The sequence below is a fragment of the Balaenoptera borealis genome (genome assembly GCF_965194805.1).
Source record: "Balaenoptera borealis genome assembly, chromosome: 11".
NCBI lineage: Eukaryota > Metazoa > Chordata > Mammalia > Artiodactyla > Balaenopteridae > Balaenoptera > Balaenoptera borealis.
Genome location: NC_138868.1, coordinates 49,592,010 through 49,615,183, shown reverse-complemented (window position 1 = coordinate 49,615,183; position 23,174 = coordinate 49,592,010). Strand labels below are relative to the sequence as shown.

Sequence of the window (23,174 nt, the reverse complement as noted above, 5' to 3'; positions counted from 1 at the left end):
CTTATATTTTAGTGTTTGTAAGGATCCTTTGTCTTCATTTTGTTAAAAATGTTATCCAGATGGGTTTTTCGTTTTACTGTCTAATTGCTCTGTCAATTTTATATACCAAATTCATGTGGGAATTTGGAATAGATTTCAAAATTATGCTGCCACTTCCACCATCTTCCTAGAACCCCTCTGGCATTATTTTTAAAGGATCATTCTGGTTATGCAGGGCAGACTGCAAAGTGATAGAGGCAAGGACCAAAGCAGGGAGACGAGTTAGAAGGGTATTTCAATAATGCCGTGAGATTTGATGGTGACTTGGGCTGGGGAAAGAGGGGAAGGCAGTGGTACAGGTGGTGAGAATCGGTTGGATTTTGGATATATTTTGAACATAGAGCCAATGGGATTTTCTGATGGCTGGCTGTGTCGTATGTGAGAGAAGAGTCAAAGATAGCTTTAAAGTTTTTGACTGGAGCGCCCGGAAGAATGGAGTTCCCATTTACTGACGTTGGAGGACTGCATGAGGAGCAATCTGGGGGGGCAGATAGAGATCAGAGCTCATTTTGGGCTGTTAAAAGTTTGAGATGCATATTAGGCATCTAAGTAGAGATGTAGACTAGGCAGTTGTTTAAGTGGGATTGGGATTCAGGGAGAGATCTGAGCTAGACATAAGTTTCAGAGCAAATAGGTGGTATTTAAAACCATGAAACTGGATGAGCTCTCCTAGAAAGTGAGTACTGATGGGGAAGAGAAGAGATCTGAGGATGGGCCCTTGCGGGCACTGTGGTGTTTAGGTGTTGGCAGTATGGATCTAATTTCTGAACGTTTCGATGCTTCTTCTCCCTTTTTGTGCAAAGTTTTAACACAAATACTAAAATTGGCAATTAAACAGTTTCTAAGAATTAAGGGGGAGGCCAAGTTCAAGGATATTCCTTAAGACGGATACTGAGGACGGGCTTGCTCAGCTTCCTTTCTCACCTCCTCCTCTGTTCTGCAGAGGCTAGAGTGCTATAAACTGTGTTTCTCAGACCCCCTTGCGGCTGGGAGTCATATGTGATTTAGATCTATATGTGACTTCAGCTCAGAATTGAAGTAAGTAGGGGAGAGAGGCAGGGCATATGCCATCCATTCTGCTGGTGGGGCTCGTAATCGCTTATGATCATGTGCTTATGTAGCTGGTGGTATGGCAATGACATCCCAATTTACCAGGCAGCACAGAGCCCTAGACACTTGGCCTAGAGTGTTTTTGTTTTTCAGCTCTTGCAGTTATTCACAACCCATGTAATAATCTATAATAATTTCCTCCCTGCTTTTACTAGCTAGACTGAATTCTGTTCTCTGCACCTGAACCCTAACTAATAAATTCCCTTGGTGGGTCTGGTACTGTGTTTATGATGTAGATGTATGTGTAAACTCACTCATGAACAGAGAATGTGTGTGTGTGTGTGTGTGTTTGTATGTGTGTGTACACACTCAGGGTAGAGGGAGAGGTTGTGTGTGGTCCCTGGAGGACCAGGGAAAATTATGGCATGTACCCCCCTAGAAGAACATGAAGAGGAGGACCCGGACACGGACTTCATGATGCCCAAGTTCCAGGGCCAACCCAGCGACGCTGTGGACATTTTCTGCGGCCCGAGTATAGGATTGGTGTGGCCCTGGAAGTCTCACACAGTTACTGAAGCCCTGGAGGTCTGTGGGCACCGGCTGCGGGGCCAGTACTTGCCCCCCAATTATAAGCAGCTGCAAGAGGACCTGGACAACAGCCCTCGAATCCAGCAGGCACTGGCTGTACAACAGGCCCTGCTGGAGGTGGGGACAGAGGTTTAAAGAATGGGACGGTGGCCACCAATTCCCATCATAGCCACCCACCTCTGCCCTAAACACCTTGTCTGCCCCTAGGGCATGCTGCGGGAGGTGCAGGAATTCTGCAGGGACCATCACTGGATGAAAGGCATTTATGAGTTCCTGCAAGCCTGGGGGCCTCAGAAGCTGGAGTCTATGAGAGGTTGTCCTGTCAAGAACTACGCGATGCTGGTGAGCTGCCTAAATGGTTGGCAGGCCCGTGTCTCCAGCATCCCCATGGAGCTGGTCACAAAAGGCGGGCTGCTGCTGCTGAGCTGCCGTGACATACAGGTAGAGATGGGTGAGTGCTGCTTATCTTCCCTCCTTTCCTTTGCCTTCTGTACCTTATCCACACAGCCCTTCTTGGGCCTTCAGTGTCCTCCAGGGACCTTTGGTGCAGGCCCCTCATTGGACCTGTACAGCCTCCCAAAGCCCCAGGTCCCAGGCCCTTCCCTTTGCAACTGAAGGTGTGATCACTGCAGAGGACAGCCTCTCTGCCTGTCTTGGCTCTACTCATTCACCATACTCCCTAGGAATTGTGTCCCTGTCACCTAGCACTTTCTATTCTTATGGCGCGGAAGTAGTTCGAACCAAATGTGACTGAGAAAAATCCTAGCCTGCTCCTTAGGCTAGGAGAACTCAGGCTAGGAATCAAGGGTGCCCTCTCCCCACATGTAGAAGTCAAAATTGACACTACAATTTGCATGTATAAAAAGTTACTCTCTTTAACTGATCTTGGCTTAGTCTGTAGCCCTAAATTCTGCTGATGGTGAAAAAAGAGACAGTTGGCCCTTCCAATCTGCATGCTCTGTGTCTGTGGATAAAATTCCAGAGAGTTCCAAAAAGCAAAACTTGAACCAATAACTGTTTATATAGCATTTACATTGTATTTACAGCTATTTACATAGCATTTACGTCATTTTAGGTATTATAAGTAAACTAGAGATGATTTAAAGTATATAGGAGGACATATATAGGTTATATGCAAATACTATGCCATTTATAAAATGTGTGGATTTTGGTATCCTCAGGGATCCTAGAACCAGTCCCCCAAAGGGACAACTGTATTCCAATTGAAAGTGCACTTTTTTTAAATTTAAAGCAGCACTTTTGGTCTAATTCAGTCTATTTTGGGTATTTGCTCAATTCAAAATTCATACTACAGTTCTGGATTGTTTTGATTTTCAAGTGTCCTCTACTCCTTTTCCTCCCCAAGGTGGCCCCGGCATTAGAGAGGGCTTCTGGGCTGTGTGCTCTTCTTTGCTGGCTTCTGTTGCCTTCCCTGAGGTCTCTGCCCTCCTTGTGACCTTGCTGCTCCTGGTGCAGCTGTGTCCTGAGCTGGTGTACCTGGCGTGTGTTCTCCTGGCTAATAGGAGCCCAGAGTGTCTACCTTTGCTGACTCGGCTCTGCATTGGCTCCTGCTGACATTACATATCCTTAGGGTTTTAGTGAACCCTTCAACCAGTCTTTGTCTTAGGCTGGCCACCCCATAGCTTCTGCTTAAGGGTCCCTCGCCCCTCAACACAGGAACCCTATCTGGGCCCACTGGCTATCAACTCTCCACTATCTCCTGTATCTCCTGCCATTTGGGAGCTGTGGCGGGCTTGGGAACATTATATTTGGACCTCTTTCTGCCACAACACATCACACCATGATTTCTGCTCTGCTGTGCCTATCTCATGTCATATGAGCATGAGGGCACCCTGCAAGGGGGTATCTTCCCAAAGCGATACATGGAAAGTGGAGCTCAAGCCCACTCTGCTGTCTGTTCCCCGCTCAGCCCATCTCAGTTTCCCACCTCATGTGTCTACCTACCCGCACGAGGCCAAGGCCCAGTTGGTCTCCCTGGGTCTCTGAGAAATCTGGTTTAAGACCTAGTCTTGTTCCTCTTTTCTCTTCCTCCCTTTCCATGGGAAGGATGTCTCATGCTACTGGTTACTAGCTAAGTGCCTCCACGCAGGAGATGGCTGTGGAGAAACACACAGAGGGGTAGATTGGGAAGCTGGTGATTTGTTCTTCTGGGAAACAGAGGTTTTGTCACCTAACACCCATGAATGGCAGTAACCAATCGTGTCTGCTTCCTGCAGAGACTAGATACTCTCAGATCCATGGCCTCCAGGCCTGCTTTCTTTCTTTCTTTGGTTGCACCAGGTCTTAGTTGCAGCAGGCGGGCTCCTTAGTTGCAGCTCACCAGCTCCTTAGTTGCGGCTCGCCTGCTCCTTAGTTGCGGCAGGCAGGCTCTTTAGTTGTGGCATGTGAACTCTTAGTTGCACCATGCATGTGGGATCTAGTTCCTTGACCAGCTATCGAACCCGGGCCCCCTGCATTGGGAGTGCAGAGTCTTATCCACTGCACCGCCAGGGGAGTCCCCAGGCCTGCTTTCTTTATAAGGTGGGAGGCCTTGGAGCTGGGCCTGAAAGAGTTTGCTTGAAAGTGCTTGCCTGCCTAGCCCTCCCTGCCTTTGTTCTTCCACAGATGAAAGCACATACCTGCTTAGGTATCTTCTAGACCACAGAACTCCCCGCTCTTTCCCCAACCATCGCTCCTAAATGCACAGGGAATTCAGACTGACAAGGCAGGAATAGGAGGGCCTGTGATTGGCCGGCTTTCTTTCTGACACTGTTTTGGGCAGGCTTTGCTCCACTCTTGCTCAGGAAGTCAGTGTTCTTTCTAGTTTGTTGGCTTCTTGGTCCTTAGTCCAGGTTCAACTGGCCTCTTCAAGAGGAGCAGATGGAGAGATAAAAGCACAGGGTTCAGAATCCTGGCTCTGTTTTTTACTCGTTTGCATGACTTCAGATCACTGAGCTTCAGTTTCTTTATTTGTAACACAGGCATAACAATGTAGTCGCTCACAGGGTAATGGGAAGGAGGATTAAATGAGATATTATTTGCAATGTTCCTAGCATTGAGTATGGCATGCAGTAGATGCTTAATTTTTTTCATTTCACCTTATTCCCTTCTGTCCCCTCTCATCCTTCTTGCTGATCTAATTCTATCTTCTTATCCTGCAACTTTATTCCTCTTCTACTTGGGCTCCCTTGAATACTTGAATTACCTACTGTTATGAGTTGGCCTCACCAGAAACTTGAGTTCATACTTTACTCTTCCCTCTCCCTAACTCCACCACGTCCAGCCTGTCACCAAATCCTTTCCATTCTTCTGCCTCCTAAATATCTCTCAAATGTGTTTTCCCATCCGTCTCCAACTTCCAGGAGCCCTGGTATTTTATCAGTCCGTTGCTCCTTTATACCACACAGTGTCACTGTTGAGCTCCTCTCTGTCTTCACTGGCCCCGTGCTGCTGGTCAGAAAGCGGCACCATTGCAATGGCCTAGCTACTGTCATAGGTCAATGGGATAGTTTGAAAAAGGATAAGTGCACATCTTTGTGTTCTGTTCAACCTTGGGTACCCCTCAGAAGTTCCCTTGTCTTGGTTTTCTCAGTCTCAGCTCTGGGTGCCAAGTCCTATTCGTTACCTCCTCCAAAGCTCCAACAGGTCCATTGCCTGTATGTCTCAATTACCTGTGCCTGGAACTCACTGTCCTACTTTCCAGTTGCAGAGATGCTCATGGAGGATGAGTTAATTTACTTCTCACCCTTCAAAGCATAAAATATAACACAGTGGAGCCAGGCTGCCAGAGTTTGAATCCTTGCTCTAAGCATTGTGTGATGTTGATATTTAACCTCTCTGAGTCTCACTTTGCTTATCTTTAAAACAGGGGCAATAATACTATCTACCTCAAAGGGTTTTGTGAGGATTAAATGGGTTAATACTATCTACCTCAAAGGGTTTGTGAGGATTAAATGGGTTAATACAGGTAAAGTAGTTGACACTGTGTCTGGCATGTAGTAAGCACTCTATACTATATTTTTGTGGCATACTCCAGACCCTATTTCTATATTGTATTTTGCTGCTCTGTGCATATTTTAACATCTCTGAACTTAAGAGGTGTATTATAATTGATGGCATCATCTTTTCTTTTTTCGTGGTGTATGTAAAATAATGGTGCTTCTTACAAGTGTTATCTTAGATTTGACGAGGTATCATGTTGGTATTACTCCTGTCCTCAGCGACAGTGGAGGTGTTCATAGTGCCAAAGCCAGCTTTCAAGATTATCTTCTAGCCCCAAATCCACCTGACAGCCTCTTTCCTTTAATCCTTAAAACCAAAAGGCAGATTACACGCTCTTCTTGGTACCTCTCCTACTAGAGCAGAGGCAGTAAGACTTCTCAGATAGAAAATGTTTATCTGTGGTGGGCATTCTGCTCTTCATGGACACGGCATCCCTGTGGCTTTGCACACAGTTTCATCCACTTGGCGTCCCCTTCCCTGAGGAGGCCTTCCCCAGCGTCCTCAGGCCTCCTGCCCCTTCACTGAGCCAGGTTGAGGGCTCTTTGAAGAGCATTTATCACACTGGTATGTGATTATCCCCTTATATGTCTGTCTCTGCTGCCATACTGTGAGCTTCTGAGGGTGGGAACACTTTCTGTCTCACTCATCACTCTTGTCTACCGGTGCCCAGCACAGGCCCAAGTGCACTGCAGCTGACTGGACACCAAGCAGGGGTCCAGTAAGTGTTCAGTGACTGAGGGAACGAATTCATGCTCTGGCTGCCCCTTCAACCTGCTCCCACTCCGGCCCCGCCACGCTCCCCTGGCACTTCACCCCCTCATGCCTAACTCTCTCCTGTCTTCAGAATCCAAGCTGGTGAGCATCAGGAAGGACCTTCTTGAACAGGTCCAGAACGAATGCCGGAGCCGCGGTCAGCAGCTAATAACAGAGCTCACAGATTTCACGAAGGCCTTCCAAACCATCAAGTCAGACATCCACGCCCTCACGTGGTGCTCCCAGAAGGTGGGCTCTCCCCATTCTCCTTTCCCAGCTTATCCAGGGCCGTCCCGCTCGCATGCCCAGCACACTCCCTTCAAGTCTCAGCTGAGCTCTCGACGGGGCTTGATGCTCTTAAACTGTGCTCACATGTGTGGTCTGCCCTTGCCAGTTCTCATCCTGCTCACGTGGCCCTCAATATCATCATGAGAGGGGGAGGCCCTGGTGTCTTGAGAGAGATAAAGTCTGGCTTTCAGAGACCGAGTTCTGCTCTCTGTACAGTCAAGTAGGGATCCATACCCTGCCATCAGGGCAACGATCTGATGGGGGAGGAACTGTGCTGTCTTCAGGGAGACCTAGGTCAGATGGGGGATCTGATCCCAGATTGCCCTGATCCCAGTTGGTTAAAAGGTGGCTGCTGGGGCCTGGAGCCTCTAGCAGGTGGGAGTGCCCCTCAGGATGGGCCTAGAGAAGTGCAAAGGGCTGTGGGAGTGCTGGTCTCATACTGTAGTCCCTGCAGCTGAACGAGGCCAACGAGCGGTACCCAGAGCTGGAGGAGCGAATGGAATATACGCGGTCACTCTATGAGCTCGTCCGCAACGACTTTGGCGTCTTCAGTGCTGAGAATGAGGCACTGGACATCTCGGTGAGAAGGCACCTCTCCCGTCTCTCCCAGTGCCCCTCCCCCGTCTCTCCCAGTGCCCCTCCCCCATAACCACCTCTGCTTGACTGCCCTCTGCCCGCCCCGCAGCTTCTGGACACGTGGGAGTCATTCCAGTTTGAGAAAAGCCAGGCCTCAGGGCTCCTGCTCAGTGAGCGACATGCCATTGTGCCTAAGCTGCAGCAGCTGACGGCGGCGGCGCTGGCGGAGCTGGAGGGCCTGATTGGGAAGGCCCTGTCCGGTCCCTTCATGGACCCTGCGCAGGAGCAGAGGAGCACTGAACGGCAGCTCATCTCCCTGGAGCGTCAGTTCCAGAACACAGCCAGCAGCCTCAGGGAACTGCACCATGCCTACACCACCTTCACTGGTACCGAGGGCCCCGCCCCCTCCATCGCCACCCTGGGATGCCCCCTCCCACTGAGATCAGGGTTGGGACTCAGGGACCTGCATCTTGGGTGACCCTAAGCAAGTCTTGGGAATCATATACCTTCATTTTAGTCTCTTTTATATGTGAAGACTGCAGGACAAAATCTAAATACATTGGGTATGTCAAGTGTTGTCCTTAGGGTGGGGATACGGGGGCACACAGTCTGGTAGAGAAGGCAAATAGGTGAGCGTTCCATCAGAATGTGATGGGGTCAGAGGGCTAAAAGCCTGTGCAGGAGAAATGTAAAGGTGTCCTCATCGTAGTCCTTAGCCTTTGTGTAGCCCTGTTCAACCCAGTCCTACACCAGGCAGCAGGTCCCAGATAAAAAGGGGTCTTGATGCTCCACGGCCACTGCTTCCAGCCAATGTGGTGGAGAGAGCTGGCTACTAAAGGCCTCACCGGCCCCTAGGAGGAGACCGGGACAGAACTATTGGCCTTAGCCCTTCTGTGCAGTGGTGTAGCTAGGCTGGCTCCCCTCTGCACATAAAAAACTTTGTAGGCTCCAGTTTCTTTTCTCAGTTGCAGTCACTTCTGTTGGTCACTTGTATCCCTTGGAAGGGCACACTGCTTCTGACTTGCCTCTTGGCCAACCGCCAACCGTTACCATCTCTGCCTGTGGGATCCTCAATCCCAGGGAGGGCCATTTGACCAAATGTGAGGTGGAAGACACTGTGGGACCATCCTCAAACAAGGGGCTTTTTCTTTGGTCAAGTATTGGGAGACCCTCATCCTATACTGTAACTGATGTAGACCAGACCTTGACCTTTCCTGCTAGTGGTTGGGACATTTGTGGAAAAGCAGAGTAGGGGACTCAGGCCTTGTGGGGTTAGGCCCAGGAAACCCCACAGCATTGCTTTTACTTCCTTCTTCCGTCCCTGTCTCCTCACCAAACTCCCAGTTTTTAAAAATAATCTAGGATCTTAGATCGAGACCATTAATACTACTCTTTATTTTCTACTACGTATCTTTTATTTTACTTACTACCTTTGACATTTGCTTTGTTCTATAACTGTGTTAACAACTATTTTGATATCTAAGGTTTAATGGTTTTGTTTACCCACTGCCAATTTTTAAAGTACCACATCTTTTCATTATTTTCACTCCTTCCTTGGATGGCTGCAATAATTCTTTGAGTATTTCTTTTTTCTAAGAAGGGAGTTGGAGGTGTTACAATTTCTAAACTTCTTATGGCTAAGAATGACTGTATAATGTCCTTATATCACAGCTTGGCTAAATATTGAATTCTGAAGTCACAAAATTTTTTTGTCCAGACTTAGATATTACATCACTGTCTTCTGACATTTATCATTTTGGACAAATCTGATATCAATCTGATTTTCTTCCTTTGTAGGTAATCTTTTTTTCGATTATTTGATAATGGCTCTTACAATTGCTCTGCTCCCCTTTCAGAATTTTTATTTGTATGTTGGATTTTCTGGATCTCTCCTCCATTTCTTTCATCTGCTTCATCATTATTTCTTTTATTCTTTCTTTTTTTTTTTTTGAGTTCTGGGGAAATGTGAATTTATCTTATAAGCTTCCATTTTCTGTGGTGTCTACTCTGTAATTTCTTTCTTTTTTTAAAAAAATAAATTTATTTATTTATTTTTGGCTGCGTTGGGTCTTCGTTGCTGCGCGTGGGCTTTCTCTAGCTGTGGCGAGTGGGGGTTACTCTTCGTTGCGGTGCGCGGGCTTCTCATTGCGGTGGCTTCTCTTGTTGCGGAGCAAGGGCTCTAGGTGCACGGGCTTCAGTAGTTGTGGCACACGGGCTCAGTAGTTGTGGATCGTGGGCTTTAGAGTGCAGCCTCAGTAGTTGTGGCGCATGGGCTTAGTTGCTCCGTGGCACGTTAGATCTTCCCAGACCAGGGCTCGAACCCGTGTCCCCTGCATTGGCAGGCGGATTCTTAACCACTGTGCCACCAGGGCAGTCCCTGCAATTTCCATTGCGTTTTAAAACACACATACACATGTTGTATTTGTTTGATTAAGTGCACATGTATATGTATATAAGTGTATGTATATGTGTATATATACATGAACATATTTCCTAGCTCTGTCTACTGAAGAGTCCAAGAAGGAAATACACTCCAATAGCAAGGAGCCACATTGTGCCCAGATCGTAGTTTCTAATACCATTCCCCACTAAAAGGAATCAGGGCTCCTCAGAGAATGAATGATTCCAGGGCCATGGCAGGGTAGGTACAAGATGAGAGTGGAATATCTTTTTAAGCTAGATAGTAAGGAAGTGTTAAGTTCTTTTTAAAAGTGATGGGACATGGCACAAGGACACAGAAGGGATGCCAACTGGACAAATCTGGGACAATTTGACCACCAGTGGAAGTACAAAGCAAACTACTGAAAAAAACAGGAATGTATTATCCATACTAATACTAAGTAGATAAATCAGTGAGGGAGAAATGAGGACTTGTGCTTACAGTAGAATGCCGGAGCCAGCTGGGCAGTGTGAAGGGAGGGCTGGAGAGGGCCCTCATTTTGCCAACCATCATGGTAAATATTGGATTGGGAGAGGATCATCAATGAATGCCAAATTCGGGGGCAAATTTGATGAGGAACAGAATATTTGCACTGTCTTAGAGAGTCTCCCTCAGAGACTACTTATTAGTTGCAAAGGTAATAATTCAGTGGAGAAACTGGGCAACATTTTGAAGGTGATCAAAATTAATATCGCCAATGAGGGACAGATGAGACACAAATGGACATCACGTACCTCCAGACGTGATACCCAGAGGACACAACATTACCGATTCAACAGTCCAGCATTACCGATTCAACAGTCCAGCTGAGAGTGATTTTACAACCTTAGCCATGAAAAGAAGCATAGAAACACAGCACAAGAAACTTTCTGTTAACAAAAAAGGGAGAAAGGGGACTGTCTACTTCAAAAATGTCTATGTTACAAAAGACTGTGGGGAATGTTCCAGATTAAAAGAAGTTGAGGAGACATGACAAGTAAATATGGTACTTGACCCTAGACTGGATGCTGTACTTGAGGGGAAAAAAAATGCTATAGAGGACATTACTAGGCCAACTGACAAAATGGAAATATAGACAGTAGATCAGGTAAAAGTATTATATCAATGTAATATATGAAGTTGATAATTGTACCAACGTTGTAGAAGAGAATATCCCTTTTCTTAGTAAATACACACTTGAGTATTCAGGGGTAAAGGGACATGATATATGTAACTTAGTTTAAATAGTTCAGAGAAGAATTATGCATTTGTGTGTGTATACACACCTGCCCAGACACCCACAGAGCATGTAAACACAAATGGTAAAGAGAATGGGTAAAATGTTAACAAAAGGTGATCTTGATAAAGGGTATACAGGAATTCTTTTTACTATTTTTTTTTTTGCAACTTTAAAAAGTTTGATAGCATTTCCAAATAAAAAGTTTTAAAATGCAATGGAATTTACGGAATAGACAATCCTCAAGTTTGTCTTTATTTTCTCGTGTGTCTGGAGATACTATGTCTGCTCCTTCTTACAAAGAGAGTTCTTTACTTGTTCAATATTTAATGTTAAGACAACTGCTATCAAAGATTATATGGGGGGAGTTCCCTGGCGGTCTTGTGGTTAGATTTCCAAACTCTCCCACTGCTCTGGCCCGGGTTCAGTCCCTGGTCTGGGAATTGAGATCCTCAAGCCTCATGGCGCAGCCAAAAAAAAAGATTATATGGGTTTCTAGCTGGATCTTTTGAGTTCAGACAAAGGAAGATTTAAAGAGTTTAATTTACTTTGTGTGTGTGGTTTTTCGGGTTTGGTTTGGTTTTGCGTTTTGGTTAGATCAGAGCTCTGATAGCCTAGTGATTCTCAGACCTCCATGATGGATGATGCATCATGTAAGATGCATGGTTCTCAGCATTTGGGTGTAGCTTTTTCACTTTTTCTCTCACTCAAGAAGGTACAGTGGAATTCAAGTGAATGAGAGTGACAGTTTTATTGCAATATTCTTGAATCTGGTCTGATGTCTTTTAAGTAAATTGCAAACCTCAGTACTATAATTATTATTATTATTTATTTTTTTTTTTTTTTTAATTTTATTTATTTATTTATTTATGGCCATGTTGGGTCTTCGTTTCTGTGCGAGGGCTTTCTCTAGTTGCGGCAAGCGGGGGCCACTCTTCATCGCGGTGCGCGGGCCTCTCACTATCGCGGCCTCTCTTGCTGCGGAGCACAGGCTCCAGACGCGCAGGCTCAGTAGTTGTGGCTCACGGGCCCAGTTGCTCCGCGGCATGTGGGATCTTCCCAGACCAGGGCTCGAACCCGTGTCCCCTGCATTGGCAGGCAGATTCTCAACCACTGCGCCACCAGGGAAGCCCCTATAATTATTATTAAGAACAAATTATTTTTGACACATATCTCAAAAATGAATATAAATTTTGGTTAAGAACTAATGCAGAAGCTTGTGAGATGAAGGGAGGGAATAATGGTCAGAGACAGACACAATAGGGAGCATCACCATTTACCCCTTATGGTCCTCCCTGTGGGCCAGATCTTTTTTCATATGCATCTCACTGAACTCATTCATTTGTCCAACACATATTTGTTGAGTGCCTACTGTGCACCATGCTTGAAGTATATCAATGAACAAATGACAGAACCCCTGCCCTCATGAACTGAACGTTCTAGCTGGGAGAGAAAGACAACAAATAATAAACATAAAATATAACCAAATGATGGAATATGTTAGAAAGTGATAAATGGTATAGAAAAAAAGTAGAGCAGGCTAGGAGGGGTTGGGAATGCCCGGGAGGGTGGCTAGCAGTTCTTAATGAGGTGGGCTGCATAGGCCTCATTCGGAAGGTGATATTTGAGCAAGGACTTGAATGTGGTGAGGGACTGAGCCGTGTGGTTTTCTAGGGGAAGTGTGTTCCAGAAAGAATGAACTGCCAGTCAAAGGCCCTCAGCAGGAGGGAGCACGCCTGGTGTATCTGAGCAACAGTAAAGAGTGTGGTGTGGCCGGAGTGGCATAAGTGAGACAGAAACTAATAGAAGAGGAATCCTTCCCTTTCATCACTATCACATTTTCCTAGATATTCTTTCCTTGGACTAACTCTCCCTTGGATTATTGTACTGAACAATTTTGGGCAACCCCACCTGCCCTGTCCCTGGCACTTTCAGGACCCTCCCTTCTGTCATTATGGGCTCTTGACTGACCATCCCCCATCATGCCCCCACCCCCAGCCCTGCACATAGCCTGGGCCTCAGCAAGCCCTATCCCACAGGGGACGAGAGTCCTGTGCCCTTGCCAGTCTGTGGGACCTGTCCTATTGTGCAGCAGCAGCGCATCTGGCACCTGTACCGAGTCATCTCTGAAAATATCAGCGAATGGAAGTGCATGGCTTTTGCCAAGGTGCTGACACCCTCCTTGGACCCCCTGCCTGGGAGTGGAGAGTCTGCAGGGGTCGGGGTGGGGAAGGGTCTCCAGCTGCCAGTGTGCCTTTCTCCCTACAGTTCAATCTGGCTGTGGCCCAGGAGAAGACAGACGGCTGGCTGACAGAGGCGGCCCAGATGAGTGCAACCCTGGGGCTGCACAGCCCAGTTCTGCAGCGCTGCATGCACGTGCTGGAGGAGTTCCGCAGCCTCCTGCCGTTGCTCACCAGGCTGGGCAGCCTCCAGCTGCAGAACGTCAACTGCCAAGCCCTCCTGCGAGGTGGGTTTGGGTAGAGTCAGAAGGGAGGGGAAGGGAAGGACGTAGGGTTTGAACAATGGGACAACTAAGTTCCCTATTGCTCTTTTTGGAAACACCTTTCCTCCTCAGGTTGCCCTGGTCTTCCCTCACGGACCACAGCCTCCTTTCCCCCACAGGGACAAACATTCTTAACCTCTCGCACTACCATGTGGGTCCTCTCTGCTGACTTGGGCTGGGCTGGGCTGGAGTCTTACCTCTGGACTCTGAATTGTGCTCTGGACCTTAGGTTCTGGGCCCTTGCCTCTGTGTCGTGCTCTGAGACATGCTGTCTGGGAGCTAGGCTGGGCTGGGCTGGTCTCTGCCAAAGACCGAGAGTTGCTCTGACTTGTTGTCCCTCCCCCTCCAGACTTAGGGTTAGGCGATCTCCACAACATAGAGCTCCTAACAGTGGGCCAGCTGCTCTCTTGTCCCCTGCTGGAGTTTACAGATCGAATCAAAGAGGTGGGCTCCCCCCCGCTCTCCGCCCACAAAGGAAAGGTGGTCCAAGCCCAGGGCCTGTTTGCTAAGCTCTAATAGAGCCAGTTAAGGCTTAGCAGCCCCTTGAGACAAGGAGGACAGTGGGTATTGGCTTGTAGTAGGGTGGGGTTGAGATTGCTAGCCTGCCTGGAGGGTATGGGGATCTGATGGGTGGTTCCAGATGCTCTGTGACGGAAAGTATGTCCCTTCCCTCCCAGGGGAAGGAAGCGGGTGGCAGCCCTGAAGTTGTGGGCACACAGGATGGCAGATGTCCCCCAACACTTACCCTGGCCCAAAAGAGCATGAGCTGACTGAGGCACTGTCTGCTCAGCTGGAGCTTTGCAAAAAAGTGGGTTTCAGGGCAGCAGCCCTCGGTCACAGTGTGATGCTGGTGGCCTGTCTTTGAAGCCTGATGGTCCCACTCTCCATCTCTGAGACCTCCACTCTCCTGGGCCCTGGCCCTCGAGTCCCAGCTCCAAGGCTATCCCCTGAGCCATTAGCCAGTCCTGGTTCCTGAGACCCAACTGTTCCAGATCTGGCGGTGTGAAAACATACGGACTCATGCCCAAGAGGCCCTACTGCAGCTGCAGCGGGCCTGGGAAGCACGACAGCTGCGACTGCTCAACTTCATCCTGCACGTGCCGTACGAGCCCCCAGCTTCAGAGCGCTCCAAGAGACAAGCGCCCCGCAGCCCCCAGTGGCAGGTAGTGGGCAAGGATAGTGGCACCTTCATCCTTTCAGGTGAGACCCAGCCCTCGCGGCCCAGTGAAAGCCCCTGCTGCTGGGGAGCGTATTCATCCCCCAAGCCCTGCCGGATCTGGCTTCTCTAGCCAGGGCCCCCTCCCCCCTGGACAGCCTGAGCCATCAGTCTGTTCTGAGACAATATCTTCCACGTAGCTCTCGTACAGTCTTAATCTTCTTGGGAGCCCCCCACCCACTCCCTCCCACCCAATGCCTGGCCTCTTCAGCAAAGGTCCTCCCCTTTCTGCGTGTGCTAAGAAATTCCTCATGGTCACGTCTCTCCAGCTTTCAATGCTCTGTCCTCCAGACTGCACCCACTCATTAATTCCTTTGTCATTCCCTCATCAAACTCACCTGCCTCTTCTGAGCCAAATGCAGGAGACTCTGAGATTTACAGACCGAAGTCCCGTCCCTTGCGGACTCCCAGGCCAGTGAGAGAGGGACAAGAGAATAGAGACAGGTGCATGACAGAGCACCTAACTGAGGGCAGTAGCATCTCAGGAAGAGGACCAACATCAAGGGACCGGCAGAGTTAGAGAAATCTTCCCTTCCCTTAGGCAAAGGCCTCATTCTGACTTCTGAAGGAGTAGGAGTTTGCCAAATTTGCAAGGGGAGAAGGGCATGCCACTCAGAGGGAGCAGCGTATGTACGGGCACTCAAGATGGTATAATTAGGGCAGTAAAGGAGAAATTCTCTTATCCAGCCTAATTGAAACCCAACTGGCGAATTCCAAAAGTTAAACAGGGAAATCATAAAATATGCATACATGGCTTAAGATTTTCATTTTAGCTTAAATCATATAATGTACATTTATTTACTAACCTTTTAACCTAAAGACAAGAGATTTTCTTTGATTTGCAGTCAAGTGATAGAAGCTCCTCACTGCCTTTCTTGCGTTAATACATCATCTGCTATTTCCACTTTCAGTTTCTGTAAAGTTGAGAAGTGACATGAGGACACTTGTAAAGCTATCTGAATCCAGAACTTTTCTAGATTTTTATTATAATTTCACAATCTTAAAATATCAACTTGCCTATATCTAATTTAATATCATGTTTTTATTAGTTTACTGAAGCCCTTCCATAGTTTCCATAGATCCAGCAACTATTTTACCACCCATATTTCAGCGGTTAACATGATATAAGATTAAATTCTGTAATTAAAATTATAACTCACACAAACAGAACTCACATAAACAAGTTTGCAAACACACTCTGACTCTTGGTGAGCAACTAGTTTCAACTAGTAGAAGAAAAAAAGTTTGTGTCTTCTAGAGAGTAGTTTGAGATCTGTGAGTTTCAGTGTATTTTGGGTATCAGTCACCCCTGCCCTTGCCCCATCTGACTGCCAGCTCAGCTCAGCTCGAGCCCACTCTTCCTTAGATTACAGCAACCTGCAGGATTCTATCCAGGAAAGTCTTCAGGTGTTGTTCAAGATCCTGGCCATCCAGAAGTCAGGAGACTTAAACAAAATGGCTTTGGAGTGGGTGACTATCATGCATGGCCTGAGTGAGTGCAGGCCTCTAGCTGGGCTGGTGGGTGGGTCCTGAGGTGAGATGGCCCAGAAGGATGGGGAGAGAGGTCGGGGGTGGGTGAGGACAGAGTGAGGACCTCCTTCAGGGCCACTTCTTGGGCTGAAGTGACCAGGTCTTTATTCACGCTGCAGGTTTTCTCTCCTTCGAGCAAGGTCCCTGGGTCCTGCTAAGCAGAGTTTTTGGGGGGTGGGGCATCCCAAGAGGGCAGGAGCAGGCTGGACCCCCTCACAGAAGCTAGAACCCTAGTCTCCCTCCAGTGTTCCCCTGGCTGCTTCTCACAGGTGCCCTGCTGCAGGTGTGGGTGACTTTCCAGCAGAAGTGGATCTTTTTGAATAAAGTTCTGCATGAGATGAAGATCCAGTTTCCTAGTTCTGACCTGGTAGGGAAGGGGGGTGTGGCAGGGTGGGCAAGTGCTACTGGACAGTGGGGCTCGGGGCGGGAGGGGGATGCCGCCCTCACTCTTACCTTCTCTCTCACCACAGCGCTCCCGTTTCGCGGCCATGGATGAGCAGTATCGGACCCTGATGAGGATCTCTGTAGCTGACCCCCTGGTTCTGTCACTTATAGTGCCCAGTGCCAAGCGGAGCCCTTCCTTCCAAGGCCAGCAGCTGCAACAACTGCTGCAAGCGGGCTCCGTGGAGCTAGAGGGCATCATCGTGGCTCTGGAGAGCGTGCTCTATGCCACGTGTGCTCACTTCCCCCGCCTCTTCTTCCTCAGTGACAGTGAGCTGGTGGCCCTGCTAGCTGCCCCGCTGGAGCCCTGTGAGGCCCAGCTATGGGCACGACGCTGTTTTCCTCACGTGCATGCCGTGAGCTTCAAGTCCAGCCGAACTGATAGAAACACGGATGACCGGGAGTCAAGCCCAAGCCCACAGACTCAGGTGGAGGCACTTGCAGTGCTCGGGGCAGGTGGGGAGGAGGTGAAGCTGCCGGCATCCCTTCCTCTGCATCCAGATCTCCCCAGGTGGCTGGCCTCCCTGGAGGAGTGTCTGCGTCTGGCCCTGGTGCACATGCTGCAGGACTGTGTAGCTTCCCGTCTTGCTCTGGGCCCGTCCCTAGACAAGGCCTTCAGGCAGCCGCCCCAGCAAAGCCAGTCGCCCCCGCAGATGTATGTCCAGCACTGGCTGGACCTGGTCCAGGCCTTCCCGTGGCAGTGTGTGCTGGTGGCAGAGGAGGTGGTATGGCGGGCCAACATGGAGGAGGCTCTGCTTGAAGGGAAGGCCCTGGCCGCGGTCCCCATGCACGTGCGCAAGCTTGAGGTACTGGTGAATTTTTTGCGGGCCCAGAGGGCCTCTCAGGGTGAGCAGCCCCTGCCCTCTGTCCGCCAGACCAGCCTGCTCAGCGCCCTGTTGGTCATGACAGTGACTCACCGGGATATAGCGCAGCTGCTGCAGGAGCACCAGGTCAGTGATCTGACGGACTTCCACTGGGCCCGCCAACTCAAGTACCACCTGGCTTCGCCTCACCCCACTCCCCAAAGCCCCCTGCAGAGTCCCAAGTCTCCTGCACCTACTGAGACTTCTCTGTCACCAGCTGCATGCTGGGTAGATGTGCTGGGTCGGTCTTTCCGGTACAATTACGAGTACCTGGGTCCCAGACTGGGGTCTCTCCCCAGCCTGCTTCCTGAGCGGCCGGCCCTAGTGCTGTTATTCGCCCTGGAAGAGGTGGCCTGTGGGACCCTACTGGGCCCTGATGGTGTGGGCAAGGCAGCTATGGTGAAGACGCTAGCGCAGGCCCTGGGGCGCCAGCTGGTGGTGGTGCCCTGCTTGCCTCAGATGGAGGCCCAAAGCCTGAGCAATTACCTGAACGGGGCCCTGCAGGGTGGCGGCTGGCTGCTGTTAGAAGCAGCTCAGCACTTGCCCCTTGGCTTACTCTCCGCCCTGGGTCAGCGCTTGGCCGAACTGCGCCACCTCTATGCCCCACTGTACCAGGAAGCTTCCCGAAGTACCAGCACCATCGACCCCACCCACCCCCAGCTCCTTGGCAGTGGCTTCTTTGAGAAACGTCACGTGGACGTGCGCCTTGGCTATGGCTGTCTCCTGACGCTGCGTGCCCTGAGCCCTGCCATGCCTGCCAACCTGCGCCAACTACTGAGGCCTGTGGCATTGACACTGCCTGACCTGCGGCAAGTGGCAGAGCTGACCCTGCTGGGTGCGGGGATACGGGACGCCTCCCGCATGGCTACCCGCCTATCCAAATTCTTCTCCCTTGAGTGTGAGCTGGTGTCTGGGCCCCTGCCCTGCCGCTTGCCCCTGCTGAAGAAGGTGCTGGAAGACATGATACAGGCTCTAAACGTGACCAAGGAGGATCCCGAGTCCGAGCAGCCCCGCAGCCTAGCCGCCATCGAGGAGGCCGCCCTACTGCGTGCCCTGCTGCGCTCCCCACTGTTCAGCATACTGGATGGGGTCCACCTGCACAACCTCCAAAAGCTGCTCTGTGGGCTCTTCCCTACCACCAACGAGGTGCTGGCAGAGCCTGTAACCCCCAGGCTGAGGAAGTCACTGCTGGTGGAGGAGTTGCAGCAAGGAGGCCTGCAACCCAGCCCTGATATTTTGGGGTCCCTGGAGCAGCTGAGTCAGGCCCTGGGCCAGGCCTCAGGTGTTTTGCTCCTGGGCCCTGCAGGCAGTGGCAAGACCACATGTTGGCGCAGCTTATTTAAGATCCAGAATCGGTTGGCAGCCATGGAGGACCCCTCAACCCAGAGCTGCCAGCCTGTGGAAATTACTCACCTGTATCCCAGTGTCCTCAGTCCCCAGGAGTTCCTGGGATGGCTGGAGGGCCCCTGCTGGCACCATGGTGTCTTCCCCAGGCTGCTTCGTGAAGCCAGTCGGTGTAAGACTGTGGGCCCAAGGGGGAAGGTGCAGGAATCAGTGGGGATTCATCACTGGATAATATGTGATGGGGCTCCCAGTGCTGCTTGGCTGGACTCCATCACTTGCCTCCTGGGTGACCCCCCCCAGCTTAGCCTCCCCAATGGTCAGCAAATAGCACGACCCCCAGGTACTTTTCTTTTGATGGAGGTGGGAGATGCAACAGACATGTCTCCCACAGTGGTGGGCCGTTGTGCCCTAGTCTGGTGCGGTGGGGAGCAGACTTGGCAGGGTATGCTGAGCGTCCTGATGGCAGCCCTGCCCCGGGAGTACCGCCTGCAGCTCCAGACTGTCACTGCACTCAACCACCTGGCAGAAGTGCTGGTGCCTGCCACATTCCGATTCCTCACCTGCCAGGGTGCCAGCTCTCTGCTGCAGGTACATGGGCAGCGGGCCGTTTGCCCAGGTGTGGCTGAAGTCACCAGCTTGGCCCGCATCTTGCGTTGTCTGCTTGACCCACACCTGCGCATAGATGAGAAGGAGAAGGCACATATCCCAGGTGAAGGGAAGGGCTGATTTGAGAGCTATGTGGCCTTGAGGATAGCTGGGATATAGCTCGAGCCTGTGGCCCAGGTTCTTAGGTGGACTTGGGCCTGGGGACTGAAAGTGAGAAGTAATAGCCAACCTCTACTCTCTTCCCCCACCTCCCTCCCCTTTTTCCTCCTGGGGCTCCGATTCTGGCCATGGTGACCTTTGCAGAGGACCTCAGCTATAGTGATCCTGTGGCCCGAAGCTTCAAGTCCTCGAAAAGCAGCTCTCTGCACCGGTACCAGGTTGACAGTGACGCTGTGCCTAGTAAGCGCAGGGAGCACTTGCTGGCTGTCAGCAGCTTTCTTTTTGCTTTGATCTGGGGCTTTGGAGCCCACCTTCCCTCCAGGTATCTACAGGGGTGGGGGATGGGGGATGCAGAGGGCTGAGATGGAATGAATGGCCCATGGGAGTCAAAACCCAGGTGACATTGTTGGGGGAGGGTGGAGTGTGTGAGTGTATCACAAATGGAACTGTTGTAACTGTCTGACACTTTTGCCTGTATGTCCATCTGAGCAGGCTCTGGCCCCTCTTTGATACCTTCCTGAGGGATTCTATTAGTTGCCTCTCCAACTACCCTGAGCTACCAGCCTCAGCCTTGGTGTTTGATCTACACGTATGCCCTGAAGATGGGACGCTGGCCCCCTTCAATGGCCAATACCTGGGCAGCCGCATCAAGGGAACTCAGGGCACCTTCAACCCTTCTCCTCAGGTGTGAGGACAGTGGGGCAGTAGCTGGGGTTGGGGCTCAAAGAGATATCCTGGGGCGGTCCATGTCCTAGGCCTACCTGCTCCCATTCCTTGAAATGTTTTCACAGTCTCCAGAATGCATGCAGTGTTCTGCAAATACAGCTTTAATACAGATTCCTAGACCTTTACTTTCGGCTAGATTACTGTGCTAACCTGGAGCTGCCACAGTAAGCCCTGCTCCTGTCCTGTAGACCGAACGGCTCTTGTACGTGGTGGACCTGCTTCTGTCAGAGGGACACCCGGTGCTGCTGGCTGGAGAGGCAGCCACGGGGAAGTCAGCCTTTGTGGAGGTGCTAGTGGAGCCACAGCACCCTTACACGTCCAGCCCCATCCACCCTGCCGTCAGTCCCACCCACCTTCGCCTCCTGCTGAGCCGGGGGGTCCAGGGCCAATCACAAGCCAGCCCGTGGCCTGGGCGGCACGTGGATTCCAAAGGCTTTCTCCTCTTCCTGCTGGAAGATCTGCACCTGGCTGCTTCCGGTAAGGAGCTGGGAGGAGGGAAGGAGTCATTGTCAACTCTTGAGACTGGAAAAGCCCAGGCAATATTCAACTCTCAAACATACACCTACAGACCAAACTTCAGTGTTCCATTCTTAATATCTTCTCAGTCTACGTACGCTCCCTGAATAATCCTGTCCCTTGCATGGCCTCATCCACCATCTCTATGCTCTGACTGCTAAATCTCCATCTCCAAGATCCTCTTCTAAGCACCAGATCTGTTTATCTAACAGTCTGCTATATATCTCTACCTTGTTGTCCCATTAACACCACAGATCCAACTCTGAACTCATCATCCTCCCCTAAAACCCTGCTCTCATGTGCCCGCTCAGTACCTGGTACCACCATCCATCCAGTCACTGTAGCCAGAAATCCTGTTGACATCTTCCCCTCCCTCACCAATATCCAGTCACCATGTGTCTTAATTTTGCCTCCTAAGTATCTCTCAAACCTCTCCACCTATTTCCATTCCATCTTCCCTGGTTCAGGCAGTCATTACCGGGAACTCTGGCAAATTTTCTTGTGATGAGTCTTCTCTAGATTTTTATGCTCTGTGCTCTAACTGGATTCAACTTTGTAATGCAGGCATCCAGTAAGTTAGGCTTCCTCTAGCCTCTGGGATCGCCATCCTCTCGGCCTTCTCTCCTGCATTTATCTAGCTAAATCCTACTTATTCTTTACAAATAATCTCAGGCAATATCTCCTCCAGGAAGTCTGGGCCTCCAGGCTAGGTTCGATACTCATTCTGTGCTCTGTACAAAAATCTATGACAAATATGGTTTTATGACTGTACGTTTACTGGCCTGTCCCTGCCATCCCACTCTGAGCGTCATCAGAACAGAGAGTTGTTTCACTCATTTTGATAGACCCAGCAGGAAGTAAGTTCTCAGTAAGAGTTTGTAGAAGAAAAGATAAGGAAGGAAAGGGGAGAAATTGTGATGAAAGTTTGGGTTATTAAAGTTTAATGTTTCTAAAGCAATATGATGTCAAATCCAGATGATGACAGTTTCCAAATATGGCCATGGGAATGGGCAAAAATGAAGTATAGGTACAGGTTATTGAAGTCAAGGAAGTCAGTGGGCTAAAGCTTTAGATGGATTGTCCAGTTAGACACTGGAGTCCTTATGCAATGTAGAAACTTGAACCAGGTGGTATAAGTACTTAATAATATTTGGTATAATTTATTGAGTACTATATGCTACATGCTTTATCTATGTCATCTTTAGTGTTCATAAAAGCCTAATAAGATGGAGATTTGTTATGATTATTTTAAAGATAAAGAAACTGGGAGATTTTATAACTTGACCAAGACACTCTAGCCAGTAAGTATCAGACCAAGATTAAAATTTAAGCCTGCTTGGCTAAAAACCAGCAATTTCTTCCAACTAAATTATTTGGCCTTCTCAGTGAATTCACACAAGAAATCAGGATGTCAGTGGATAATAGAAAGAGTAAAAGGTGGTACTGCCAGATCTGTGAATGGCAACCAAGACAAGATTTCAACAGGAAGGTTGAAAACATTGTAAGCAATGTTGTAGAGTGAAGTATACACAGCTGGCAGTGTAAAAGCTGTCCTTGGGTGAAAGCCACCAAAACATCCAGTATAAAGTAAAAAATTAATATACATACAACAAAACAGAAAACTGACCCACTGTCAAGAGAAAATGGTCAATAAAAAACTGAGCCTGAGATGGTCTATAAGTTGAGTTTCAGAGCATCCAAGTACTGAAAGGAAAATATGAGCTTAATGAGTGGACATAGAGGTAATCTCAGCAAAGGAATGGAAACTACTAAAAACAACTAAATGGAAATTGTAGAACTGGAAAATACAATAACTGAAATGAAAAATTTACTGGGTAGCTTAACAGCACATTGGAAATGGCAAAAGAAAGTGTCAGTGAACCCTGAAGCGTGGAAAAATATTGACTATGAAAAGAGCTTCAACCCAATGTATATATAGTTGGAGTTTCAGAAGGAAAGAAGAGTGAGACTAGGGCAGAAAAATATCTTTGAGGAAATAATGGCCTACATTTTCCCAAATTTCTATAAAAATATTGACTTTCAGATATAGAAATCTCAGTTATCCCCAAGTAGGATAATAAAAAGAAAAACATATCTAGGAACATCTTAGTCAACTTGCTGAAAAACCAAAGAAAGAAAAACTTTGAAAGTAGAGGGAAAAAAAGACACATAATGTACACATGAACAACATTAAAAATGGTTAACTTCTCATCAGAAATAACAGAGTCCTGAGGGTGGTGGTACAACATCTTTTTTTTTTAACTTATTTTTGGCTGTGTTGGCTCTTAGTTGCGGCATACGGGATCTTCGTTGAGGCA

General features: G+C 49.1%; 1 protein-coding gene across 1 annotated transcript in view; it reads left to right on the top strand.

Annotated features, from left to right (window-relative positions):
• The window catches only part of DNHD1 (dynein heavy chain domain 1), an 86,475-nt gene that overhangs the window by 35,560 nt on the left and 27,741 nt on the right, over positions 1-23,174 (top strand). The window contains exons 13-27 of the mRNA XM_082343922.1: positions 1,529-1,794; positions 1,885-2,128; positions 6,524-6,861; positions 7,166-7,300; positions 7,406-7,682; positions 12,992-13,119; positions 13,221-13,419; positions 13,528-13,961; positions 14,415-14,655; positions 16,038-16,163; positions 16,471-16,568; positions 16,672-19,558; positions 19,759-19,936; positions 20,107-20,299; positions 20,529-20,817. Coding sequence (XP_082200048.1) covers positions 1,529-1,794; positions 1,885-2,128; positions 6,524-6,861; positions 7,166-7,300; positions 7,406-7,682; positions 12,992-13,119; positions 13,221-13,419; positions 13,528-13,961; positions 14,415-14,655; positions 16,038-16,163; positions 16,471-16,568; positions 16,672-19,558; positions 19,759-19,936; positions 20,107-20,299; positions 20,529-20,817 — 6,033 coding nt within the window. The remainder of the gene's footprint in view (positions 1-1,528; positions 1,795-1,884; positions 2,129-6,523; positions 6,862-7,165; positions 7,301-7,405; positions 7,683-12,991; positions 13,120-13,220; positions 13,420-13,527; positions 13,962-14,414; positions 14,656-16,037; positions 16,164-16,470; positions 16,569-16,671; positions 19,559-19,758; positions 19,937-20,106; positions 20,300-20,528; positions 20,818-23,174) is intronic.